Below are 13,562 nucleotides of genomic sequence, written 5' to 3' on the forward strand. Positions count from 1 at the left end.
TTGGATACTTTCATATATATATGCATGTATTGGGGGGTGTGTGTGCATATATATATTTATATATGAATGTGTTTATATGTGTGTGTGTGTGTGTGTGTGTGTGTGTGTGTGTTAGTGTGGAGGTGGGTTATAAGGCTATAACTGGGGTAAGTAATGTCTTTGCTGTGGTTTACTTCATAGTCTAGTAGGGCAATCAAAGAGATTAATCGTTTAACTACAAAACAAAATGGCAACAGGATAATGAGGAAACGTGTTTGAAATTTCTCTCATAAAAATATTCTTTTGGAAGTAAACTATAGATGTGAATAAATTATTAAATTTAGGCATTATAGATTTTTTAAAAGCATTTTTATGTCAGTTTTCAATTTTAACACTCATCACAGTATGTAAATTACTAACATTAATAACAAATATGTTCTAATTATTTGTTTCATTATTTGTGTTAAACTTTAAATTAAGTCAATGAAAGTATATGATAAAAAATTTTAATTGTATTTTCTTTGAAAAGTTTTCTTGAAATCATCTCATTTATTAGACTAAATAATGTTAATGCTAAGAAAAATGTGATCTCTATTTATTATAGATTTGAAAAATGCGTGAGGGCTAGGGAAGCTTTGGAGAATGATCTTTACCAACGGTTTATTCTGGTGCTGAATGAGAAGAAGGCGAAAATCAGAAGCTTACATAAATTGTTAAATGAAGTTCAAGAACTAGAAAAGAACACCGAGTCTGAACGGTATTTGGCCTTACTATTTTTGGATGACAGATGCCTAAATTTAAGTGGAATTTTCCCAAAATGTAATGAGATTTAGGTATCAACATTTTAGTAAGATGAGATCATTTGATGCTGTAAGGTTGTATGGTCTGCCGTTAGACAGGGATGCAGTGGGTTGGGAAATTCTCAGCATGATCTCTCCATGTCTGCCCAACTGCCACACTCATCCATACCCCATGAAACTGGGATGAGGTATGTCTAAATAGTGTTCAATTCTTAGAAATCATTTGGAAATACATTAATGCCTTAAAAACCTTTTATCTTCTGCAAAACTACATAGTTGGATTCCCATTTGTAATCTTGATGTCTGAGCAATGGTTAAATTGTTTATCAACTGGTTAAGTTGCAATCAGGTTGCTAATGTTAAATTCCAGGTAGCATTAATTTTATTTGAACTTTTTTTGTAACTAAGTGCTGATTGGAGTGTGATCATCTCTCTCATCCTTCTATCCAGTTTCCTTGAGTGTGGAAGTGTATTTACTTCTCAAAGAAAAATCATAGATGACCTATATTTAGTATGGGCTATTATGATTTTCTTAGGGATGAGCAGATATGGGTTAGAATCTATTGCCCTGAATCTAAGAGGAAGCACAGGTTTACTGCTGGCATAGTATAAAGCACATTATATTCGATATTGGATGGTCCTCATTCAAGTGCTAGTCTGGCACTAATATCTATTAGTATATGGCTTTGGGCAAATCCTTTAAGCTCCTGTCCTTCATTTTATCCTCATAATAAGGATAAAGATACTCATCTCAGGATTTTGAAATGTGGAACTGCTTTGAGATCAGTAAATGCTAAACACTCTCTGACCCACAGAAAATAATTGGTGGAATAATATTTGATAGAAAAATAATAAGTTAAATGAAATTGATTCAATAATTATAGTGAGTACTATAAACTACATTCAGATTATTAGATGAAAGAGAAACTTCTTTTTATGAGAGTTAATATATACTCTTTAAAGTGGTATCATCTAAATCTTACATATTTCAATACATATTTATTTAATTGGAATCTTTTTCCAGGGACATTTTTTATAATTACTTACTGGTGAATTTCATACCTAGCTAGGGGTGCCGCAGTGATTTATGATTAATCTTTTTTTGTTTCTAGGGAAACTACAAGCTGTCCTCAAATGAGTGCTGACAGAGAAGCAATCTATGATGAAAGTACTGATGAGGAAAGTGAAAAATTGCCTGACCCTTCTGTTTTACCTCCAGGTAAGATAAATACATTTATTTCCTTTGTTGACTATCTCGCCTAAAACTTCAAATACCTAATATTAAAAACTAATATTTCTTGTAAAATGCAACAGCACATTAGCAGCAGCAACACAAGCAAGCATGTACAAACACAGTAACTGTTCTAGTTTGCTAATGTTGCCATTATTCAAAATACCAGAAATGGATTGGCTTTTATAAAGGGGGTTTATCTGGTTATAAATTTACAGTCCGAAGGCCATGAAAATGCCCAGATTAAGGCATCAACATGAATATACCTTCAGCAAAGGAAGGCCAATGGCATCTGTGAATCCTCTGTTAGCTAGAAAGGCATGTAGCTGGTGTCTGCTGATCCCAAGTTGTGTTCCAGCTCCTCTCTCAGCTTCTGTGCATTCTTCAAAATGTTGTTCTTGGGGCATTTTGTCCTCTCTTAGCTTCTCTGGAGCAAACTCTGGGCTAGCATCTCCAAAGCATTAGCAAAAGTCTGCTTTCAACAGCCATCTCCAAAATGTTGCTGTCAGTTGCTCTGAGGTCCTTTTGTTTGTGAGCTCTTTTATAGGACTCCAGTGATTAAATCAGGACTCACTCTGAATGTGCGGGATCCATATCTCCATGGAAATAATTCAATCAAACGTTTCACCCACAGTTGATTGAGTCACATCTCCATGGAAACACTAAAAGGATTCCAATCTAATCAACACTAATAATCTGCCCCCATAAGATTGCATTAAACAACATGGTGTTTTGGGGGACATAATACATCCAAACTGGCACAGTAAGGTATACTATTTCTTTTTAAAACAAAGATTCACAAGCAATAAGCAAGATGTGCTTTCATATTAGCAGCTAAAAGTTGGCCGCTTTTTAACTCTGAGATCTTATCTTGTTAAAGCTATTGATGGGGTAGTTGAGCAGCGTGATCTAGAATGCTTTAGGTTATGATGAGGTTGAAGCTTTTTATTACTGTTCACAAAAGAGATTGCAATGGAGTGAGACAGGATAGAAAGAAGAGAAGGGAAAGTGGTAGTTCCATTTAAAGTCCCCTAGATCAAATACCCAGTAGGGTTTTATTTTTTTCAAACTACTTTTTAATGTTTTATTGTAGTAACATATATACAACTCAAAAGTTCCCATTTTAAACACTTTCAAGAGTACAATTCAGTAATGTTAATTATATTCACAATATTGTATTACCATCACCAATATCCATCACCCTAACTTTTCCTTTACCTCAAACAGAAACTCTGCACCCATTTAGCAATAACCCCCTCACCCCCTTCTTCATCAACCCCTGGTAACCTATAATTTATCTGTCTCTATGAAATTTGCTTATTTTAGGTATTTCATATAAGCAAGATCATATAATATTTGTCCTTTTTTCTCTGGCTTATTTCACTCAACATGATGTCTTCAAGTTTCATCCATGTTGTAGCATACCTCAGAACTTCATTCCTTTTTATGACTGAATAATATTCCATTGTGTGTATATACCACATTTTGTTTATCCATTCATCCGTTAATGGACCCTTAGCTTGCTCCCACCTTTTGGCTATTGTGAATAATGCTGTTATGAACACTCATGTGCAAATATCTATTCAAGTTCCTGCTTTCAGTTCTTTTAGGTATATACCTGGAAATGGGATTGCTGGGTTACATGGTAATTCTATTTTCAACTTTCTGAGGAACTGCCAAACTGATTTCCATAGTGGCTGTACCATTTTACAATGCCACCAGCAAAGTATAAGCGTTCCTCTTTCTCTGCCTCTTCACCAATACTTAATATTTTCTTTCTATTTTTTAAATAATAGTTGTCTCAGTTAATGTGAAAGTGGTATATCATTGTAGTTTTGATTCACGTTTCCCTGATGACCAAGGATGTTGCACATCTTTTCATATGCTTTTTGGCCTTTTCTATATCTCCTTGGAGAAATGTCTATTCAAGTCCTTTGCCCATTTTTTAATTAGGTTATTTGCCTTTTTGTTGTTACCCAATAGGTTTTTAAACCATGGATTATTTTTCTTCTTGAGTTTTATAGATATTCTAGTAACAGTGGAGAGAGGAACCCCTGAACTCATAGTCAGATTTTCTGACCTAAGGCTAATATTCTTAAAAATAAATGTTTGATTCATTTATTTAGCAAATCTTTTTTGAGTGCTTGTTATATACTAGGGAAGTTTCTATGTGGTAGAGAGTAAAAACACACAATCTGCCTTTATGGAGTTTAAATTATAGTCATGGACACCGACAATAAAGAATATCAATAAATAAAATATAAGTTATGTTAGATAGTGATAAGTGCTAAAGAGAAAAAAAATAGGAGAGAATGATGAAAAGTGTCTATAAGAGTAGGGATGAGGTTTGTGGTTTTAGCCAGGGTACCTAGAAAACGCGTCACTGAGACGGTGACAGGTCCATCTAGGCAAAGAGCATGCTAGGAAAAAAAAAAAGCACATTAAATTAAAGAAAAAAAAAAAAACCCTAATGTGGAACTTCCTGTTTTGTTCAAACAATAGCATGGGGCCTATATGAACAAAGTGGAGAGATCAAGACTAGGAGAATTAGGAGATGAGGTCAGAGAGACAAGGGGGCCAGATCATGTATAGAGTCTTGTAGGCCATTGTAAGGACTTCAGTTTTTACTTTGAGTTAGACTGGAAACTGCTGGAGGGTTTTAAGCAATCAATTGGCATGATCTGACTTAAGTTTTACAGGATTAGTCTGGCTGCTGTTGAGAATAGACTGCAGGGAGACAAACACAGGAGAAGATAAAACAGATGGGAATCTAGTTCAATAATTCTGTGAAGGATCAAGGTGATTTAGCCTAGAGTGAGCTGTGGAGGTGCTGAGCAGAGGTCAGATTCCAGATATTTTTATAGACAGCAGGATTTGGTGATGAAATGGATGTGGGGCATGAGAGAAAGAGAGTCATTAATGATAGCAAATTTTTAGTAGGGAGTTGAATATACAAACCTAGAGTTTGTGGGAAAGGTCCTGCTGAAAATGTAAGTTTAGATGGTGTTTAAGCTGGATGAGATATCAAGAGATTTAGAGAAGACAGAAAGAGAAGTAGTTCAAGGGCTCAGTCCTAATACACTTAAATGGATAGAGATCAGGAAAATGCAGGACCAGCAAAGAAGACTGAGAGGGAGCAACCAGGAGGTGGGAGGTGAACAACATAACTATAGTACCCTGGAAGCCAACTGAAAAAGTGCTTCAAAGAGCAGACAGTGATCAGCTTAGCTGAATGCTATTGATAGGGCAATTAAGAGGTGGGTTGATAAATGATTGATGGATTTAACAACACAAACATTATTGAGGACCCTAATGAAATATTTTCAGTGGAATGATTGGAACATATAGAAAAGGACATTCAAAGGGAATGAGAATAGTGAATTGGAGATGAGACAGCAAGTACAGGCAACTCTTTCAACAAGTTTCACTGGAAAGAAAATGAAAGAAAGAAAATTAACTGGAGGGAGCCATAGAATCAAGAGAGGATTTTGTTTTTTTTTAAATAAGACAAATAATGTCATGTTTGTATGCTGATCAGAGTCAATGAGAGAGGGTAAAAATTGCCAAGGCAGTAGGCAGAGATAAAAATTGCTAGAATACTATCTCTGAGTATGTAACAGAGGATGGAATTCAGTGGACAAATGGCAGGGTTAGCTTAGCTAGAAACATGGACATTTCCCATAATGATAAGAGAGAAAGTAGAATAAATGGACAAAGAAGTACAAAGGTGCGTAATTGCGGTGATGGAAACTGACTGACATTAATGAAATGAGTTGCTTGACTAACTTAATTATGAGTAGCTTTTAATTGGCTCACACAGTCATATACTCCTGCACACAGTCACACTTTTGCATATCAGAATTAAATTTCTTTTCATTTGGAGGTTATGCTTATTTTAGATTACTGTCCCATTTAAAGTGAAATCATTCATTAATAATCAAATGCAAATGAAAGCATCTGTACTCTTTCCAAATTAGACTTTCAGAATTTTTATTAATACAATAGCCTTTGATTTTTTCTTCTTATTCGGCGCAGCTCACCACCCTTTGAAATAGATGAAAATTGTTGAAGAGAAAATATACAGTTAAAAATGGGTATGTGAGGATAGGGTCCTTTATGTCTTCATGCTATTTTAAAGAAAGCTTTAAACTGTAATTATACTATTTGAAATCTGGCAAAATTGCTTTTCTCTTCTTATTTCATTCCATATTTTATATTCTATATGTCATTATTTCTTTAACTCATGTCTAGTTCACTATGTATTTGATCGATAGTCCTCTGGGTTTTTTTTTTTATTATTATTATTTAACTTGCTTTTTGGCAAGTTTTTGATGTCAAGAATTAAGAACATATTTATTAGAAGTTGTAATTATCCTTTTCCTTCTGCTTCAATAAGAGATATTCAGGAAACTGAAGTTTGCCAAAAGAAATGAATCTCAGATCTAAAATGCTGGATATTGAATCAAGATCTGGATTCCATAGACTCTGAGGAAAAAACATCACATATGTTAAACAACAAAATGAGTTTCCTTATTATATACCAGATTTGATAATGCATTCTTTTTCATGGACAAAATATATTCATAGTTCGTGGGGTATTATCTTATTTTTGAGCACAACTCTGTCTTTTTAATATTTTATATATTACTGGTATGTGTTTGGAGCAGAGCACTGAGAATTTCTTCCTGAATTCATTCTGCCATCTTGACAACAAGTTGCTTATTTTGGGAGTACAGGTAAATATGTGAATTTATTTTTGATCGTGCAGGTTTATGTGTGCTTTCCCTACAATAAAAAAAAGAGAGAGAATTTAATGGGGTTGGGGGTAAATGCGTTTACTCTATCTTTCAAAAGACCATTTCTTTAAATGCTTAAATGTGTAACTTGTTAGTAATTTTTATTATGTAAATGAATTTTTTCATTATTATTAAAATCCCAAGTTCCCTCATGAGTTGTTCACATTATTACCCATTCCTGGATAAGACCAAGATCATTTAGCGATTCCACAGTATACTTTCAAAGAAAAGGTCTATTTGTTTTTATGTACATATCCAGAAACAGGATAGATATTGCAGTTTACCAGAAACTAACAGGTAACAATTTTATGGCTATGCAGTCTATTTTATTATTTCCTTGTCCAAAACTTTTTAAATTTCCCCTATTTTTTGGGTTGTTGGAGAAAATAAATAAGTAGCTCAACAGAATTAGCTAATAAACATCATGCTTATTTGTACTACACTTATAGCATGAAAAACCTTTGAAATATTCACTGACAGTTTATTGACTAAAAGACCTCCAAATCAGTTTGAAAACTGAAGGTCACATTCTTCTCCAGTCAATAACTACCCCACAACTACATATTATATTTTTCTATACAAGGTTTATTTTCCCTATGTCTTGACTTCGAGAATTTCCAGACAAGGAGCAATAGTATTACAAGACTTTATTTCTTAAACTGTGACTATATATTAAGATCCTAGGGTTCATGGGGATTTCACTTTGTTTTGGATTAAATTTATAATACGTGAGAGATTTTCTTTGGTCTCTATTTATAGCTTAATCCCTGAACTACCTTGGAAGATGGGTCACTTTCTACCCCATCTAGTTTGTATTAACTTTGTGGGCTTAAGGATTTCCTAGTTAGTCCAGACTCATTTCTCCCTCCTAAAAGCTTTTTTTTTAGAATTCAGTGGAACCTTGTTGGACTATAATAGATATTGTGAAACAGCCCACCCTACAGAAAACTCTGTTTCTTTGGATCCAAATCAAGATCCAGTATCCTCGTCTGTAGAGAAGATTCAGGTTGAACTAGATCCATTAAATATTGTTCTTGGTCTCAACGGAACCTCACCGAAATATATAGAGCTATAAGCAGCCTTAGTTTAGCCTCTGAGTTCCAGACCGTCCAGTACTGTACCCAAGAGGCCTTTCATTTGCTCCAACAATATTTGATATAACCTAAAAATGATTTATGGTTATCCAAGTTTTTTATGGCTCTTACATATATTGTTTTAGAACCATTTTAATGCTATAATAATAACAGTGGAATTTTATGTGAAATCAATTTTTAAATATATATGAATATGCTAAGAATTTACTCATGATTCCAAAACATTTCTTAACATAATTCAAAAAGCATGTGAATATTTAGTGGAAAATTTGAATTTATTTTAAAAAACAGATGTAGAATCTTTCTCATGAAGGATTTTGAAAACTTATTCTTAATTGGTTCCTAATTAGTCATCACAAGAGGAATTATTTTAATACCTCACTAATTATTTTAACAAATAATCAATATTTTTGAATTATTATTTTTATTATTATTAACAACATTTCTTATAGAGAATACTTAAATGAGCCTTACTAAAAGTACGAAATAAGAAATGCACTTATTCTAGAATGTTTTACCCTTATTAAATTCATATAAAAGTATACAATCACTAAAATAAAATAAAATAATCTTTCTTACCACTTTTCTGCATCATTATTAGCTGAAGATATGGCCTAACAATTTAATTAGTCCTTTTTCTTAACCAACAAGGGGTCCATGTATAACTCCTACCAGTAATTTAGGATTTTACTTCATTTGTGGGCTTCCTGAAAGGAAATGTGATTATTGAATAGCCTTTTTGAAAATAAATGAATGACTGTGTCAAACAGTTGATGAATACTGATATAGTAACTTGTAAAAATAGAACAGAATCCAAAATTTCTAAGTATCAAAGAGCTTGTTGCTTTAAACAGTGAATGACTGCTAAGAGAGGGGCTAACAACATGTACTGCCAAAGAGATTACTCAGAAACTCAGCTTTAGAATCGTAGATTGTGTGCTTAATGTTATCTCATTTGTTTTTCACAGACACATTTATTTATAAGTACCTAATTAAAAATTTGATTTAGTAAATCTGTCATTAAACTGGAATCACAATTCAAGTGTATTTCCTAACAATAGTGGGCTCTTATATGTAAACAGTGTTGCTAAGTAATGATATCATATACTTTAGAAATCTAGATTTCATATAGTATTAGATCATCTAATTCAATCCCAGATTACAGATTAGGGAAGAGGCCTAGGAAAGTTAAGTACATTACTCTTGGTCTCATAGGGGAAAAGAGCTAAAAAGTATTTGCCTTCTAAAACAATAAATTAACCGTGTATTCACATCTGATTTTGAGATATTGTGAAAACCTTTGGAAATTTCCTAACACTGAGGAAATTGCCATTTATGTAATAACATAATGAGAATGCTGTTTCTCTTATAGAGAAGAGACGATCTAGTTGTATATAAATTCTCTGTAAATTCAGTCAACCTCATCAGATTGAACAAGTAAGGCGTTATAATATATAGCCTGTGGAGAAAATTCCAGAATGCACATTTTTCTACTGAGGTCATCCCTTACTCTATAATTGCTTCAGATTTTAACTCATTAATTTACCTGAAAACTCTCAAGTTATGCCAGAGATCATTGGTAAATCGATGCTAATTTCTCCATACCCCACTTAAAATGTAACTTTGATGTATATGACCTCCTAGGCTGTTTCAACATATTTATATGTTCTTGGGAAAACTAAAGAACATTCTCTTAAAGGTATTTGTCACTGGCTATGGACAAGTGACAAGAGATTGGTAAGTCCTCTCCCCCAAAAAGCAATTATAAATCTGGACAAAATTGACAACAAAAAAATCAGTCATCTGGAAATTGACAAAAGGCATAGAGCAATGTGAGAAATGTTTATGCTTAAAAAACCATTGAAATTTGGATAAGAACAGGTAGTCTGTTGAGTTCTTACCTAGGGCTTCCCCCAGCACCCCCTCCCCTATCCCCTGAGCTTAGTCATCATAGATTTTCTGCCAAGACCTACCAGGCAATGAAGACTGGCAGCTGCTATCTCTGGCCAAAGAGGATTTGGAGTGGAGGGTGATGTCTGCACTCACTGTCATTGTCAGTGGAAGTAATGATATCGGTGGTTAAGCTGGGTGGACCAAAGGATCTACTAGCATGAGGTCATATTCATGGTTGGGGCAAGTATATTCCTGGCTGAGGATGCATACATTTGCATCAGAGACTGGAGAGGACTCAAGTAATTCACACACTTCTGCCCTACTCGGAGGATTGTACCCCATGTATAGAGGAGAATTTAAAGGGACAGCCTGAACTTTGCATAAACTCCCCTACGCATGTATAGATTTGTCAGAAAAGGAAAGAAGTGTTACCTGGCTTGAAGTGTTTGAGCATAACCTCTGTCCAATAATTGGCTGACCACTAAGCCGTGCAGATACAAGGGCAACCCTTTGGAAGCCAGGCTTAAAAAATTAAAAAAAGAATAATATAAACTCTGCAGAGATACCAGCGATTGCACATAGGAGATTTCACATATTTAGTCAAGGAAGGTTGCAAAACAGACAAAGAAACAGCAACAATAGAAACCTTCATGGGGAAAAAAAATCAAAATCCAGATTTGTTACAATATATTATTTAAAATATCCAGTTCTCAACAAGAATTATGAGACATGCAAAGAAACAAGAAAGTGTGATCCATACTAAGAAAAAAATAGTAGTCAGTAGAAATTGTCTCTGAATATCCCCAGGTGTTGGATTTAACAGACTGCATAGCAGCTATTATGAATATGTTCAAATAATAAAAGGAAAGTATGTTCAAAGAATTAAAGTAGAGTGTGATAAAAGTGTATCAGCAAAGATTCTCGATAGGAGTGGAAATCATAAAAAGAACCAAGTGGAAATTCTGGAGTTAAAGGGTACAGTAATTGAAATGAAAAATTTACTTGAGTGGCTCAACAGCAGATTCAAGATGGCATAAAGAAGAATCAGTAAGTTTGAATATAGATCAATAGGAATGATCCACTCTGAAAAACAGAGCAAAAAGATTGAAGAAAATGAACAGACCTCAGCGATCTGAAGGACAACCTGAAACATACTAATGTAAGTGTAATGGGAGTTCAGGAAGGAGAGGAGACAGAAAGGTAGAAAAATTATTTGAAGAAATATTCGCCAAAAACTTCCCAAATTGATTAGAAAATATTAATCTACACATCCGTGAAGCTGAATCAACTCCAAGTAGGATAAATACAAAGAGATCCACATGGAGATGTGTCAACCTATTCAAAATGTTGAAAGCTATAAACAGATAATTTGGGGAGCAGCAAGAGAAATATTACCTGTTATATTCAAAGGATATACATGAGAACACCAGGGTTCTCATATGAAACAATGGAAACTGGAAAGCTGTAGAATGATATACACAAGGTTCTGAAAGAATAAAAAAATGTCAGCCAAGAATTCTGTATTCAGAAAGTATCCTTAAAAGTGAAGATTAAAAAAGGACATTTCCAGTAAATAAAAACTGAAAGATTCTTTGCCAGCTCACCTGTCCTACAAAGGAAGCCCTTCAGGCTGAAAGAAAATGACACTGATGGTAACTTGAATCATCAGGAAGAAATGAAAGAAACAGATGGGTTAATGTAAAATACTCTGTAAGTATTTTTTCCTCCTTTATTCTCTTAATGTCTTTGACACCAGATTGTACAAAGCAATAATTATAACTCTTTATTATTGGGTTTATAGCATATATAGATGTAGTGTATAGGACAATAATAGCCAAAGGGGAAATAGAGCCATGTTAGAGCAAAATTTCAAATACAACCAATATTAAGATAATATTATCTGAAATAGATTGTGATAAATTTAAGTTGCATTTTGTTATCATGTAAGCAACCACTGTGAGAATAACTGCAAAAAACTGTAAAGAAAATTAAATCAACAGATATTAAAGGGGTATACTAAAAGATATTTACTTAATACAGAAGAAGGAAATAGATAAACCAAGGAACCAAGTACATAGAAGACATATATAAAACAAATAGCAAGATGGCAAATATAAATCCAGCCATATCAATGATTATATTAAATGTAAATAGTCTAAACATACTGTAGTAGACAGCCTCCACAATGGCCCCAGTGATCCCACTTCCTGTTATTCAGACCTTTGTGTAATCTTCCCTTGAGTATAGTCTAGACCTAGTGACTTACTTCTATTGAATAGAATAAGGCAAGTGTGATGGAATATCACTTGTGAGATTAGGTTTCAAAAGATTGTGGCTTTCTTTTTTTTTTTTATATCAAAAAGTTATACATTTTTTTTTTTACTTTTGAATTTTTTTTGCCAATTAACCTTAATGCAATTTTATTGAGATATGTTCATATACCAGACAATAATTCAAAGTGTACAATGAGTGGTTTACAGTATCATCATATAGTTGTGCATTCATGACTACAATCAATTTTCATTACTCCTAAAAAAAAAAGAACATTTTCATTACTCAAAAAAAGTAAGGTTAAAAATTAAAAAGAACACCCCAAACATCCCATACCCCTTATCCCTCCCCTATTATTTATTTATGTATTTGAATTTATTTTCTTACTCATCTGTCCATACACTGGATAAAGGAAATGTGAGCCACAGGTTTTCACGATTACACAGTCACATCGTAAAAACTGTATACTTATACAATCATCTTCAAGAATCAAGGCTATGCAAAATGAGATGAAATAGTTTCAGTGGCTGAGAGATTTCAAATGGAGTCTAGAGGTCACTCTGGTGAACATTCTTATGCACTATATAGATAACACCTCTTAGGTTTTAATGTATTGGAATAGCTAGAAGTAAATACCCGAAACTACCAAACTCCAACCCAGCAGTCTGGACTCCTGAAGACCATTATATAATAATGTAGATTACAAGGGGTGACAGTGTGATTGTGAAGACCTTGTGGATCACACCCCCTTTATCTAGTGTATGGATGAGTAGAAAAATGGGGATAAAAACTAAAGGACAAATGGGGTGGGATGGGGGGATGATTTGGGTGTTCTTTTTTCACTTTTATTTTTTATTCTTGTGGTTCTTTCTGATGTAAGGAAAATGTTCAGAGATAGATTGTGGTGATGAACGCTTAACTATGTTATCATACTGTGGACAGTGGATTGTATACCATGGATGATTGTATGGTGTGTGAATGTATTTCAATAAAACTGAATTTAATAAAAAAAAATAAAAATAAAAATAAAAAAGAATCAAGGCTACTGGATTACAGTTTAAGTTTCAGGTATTTCCTCTTAGCTATTATAGTACACTAAAACTAAAAAGTGATATCTATATAATGCATAAGTATAACCTCCAGGATGACCTCACAACTCTATTTGAAATCTCTCAGCCACTGAAACTTAATTTTGTTTCATTTATCCTCCCCCTTTTAGTCAAGAAGGCTTTCTCAGTCCCACAATGTCAGTGTCAGGCTCATCCCCAGGAGTCATGTCCCTCACTGCCGGGGAGATTTACATCCCTGGGAGTCATGACCCATGTAGCGGGGAGGGAACTGAGTTTACCTGCAGTTGACTTAGAGAGGGAGGCCACATCTGAGCAACAAAAGTGGTTCTCTGGGGGTGACTCTGAGACATAATTGTAAGTAGGCTTAGCTTTATGGTTTTCTCCTTGCTGGCCTCTCTGAATCTCTCTGAGTCTTTTTTTCAGGGGAA

The 13,562-nt window shown here is 34.0% G+C and overlaps 1 protein-coding gene across 5 annotated transcripts in view; it reads left to right on the forward strand.

Annotated features, from left to right (window-relative positions):
- The window catches only part of XRCC4 (X-ray repair cross complementing 4), a 334,165-nt gene that overhangs the window by 152,823 nt on the left and 167,780 nt on the right, over positions 1-13,562 (forward strand). For all 5 annotated transcript variants that reach the window (XM_037800808.1, XM_037800806.1, XM_037800810.1 and 2 more), the window contains 2 exons: positions 584-736; positions 1,892-1,998. In XM_037800808.1, the coding sequence (XP_037656736.1) occupies positions 584-736; positions 1,892-1,998 (260 nt within the window). The remainder of the gene's footprint in view (positions 1-583; positions 737-1,891; positions 1,999-13,562) is intronic.

The sequence above is a fragment of the Choloepus didactylus genome, chromosome 13 (assembly GCF_015220235.1).
Source record: "Choloepus didactylus isolate mChoDid1 chromosome 13, mChoDid1.pri, whole genome shotgun sequence".
Lineage (NCBI taxonomy): Eukaryota > Metazoa > Chordata > Mammalia > Pilosa > Megalonychidae > Choloepus > Choloepus didactylus.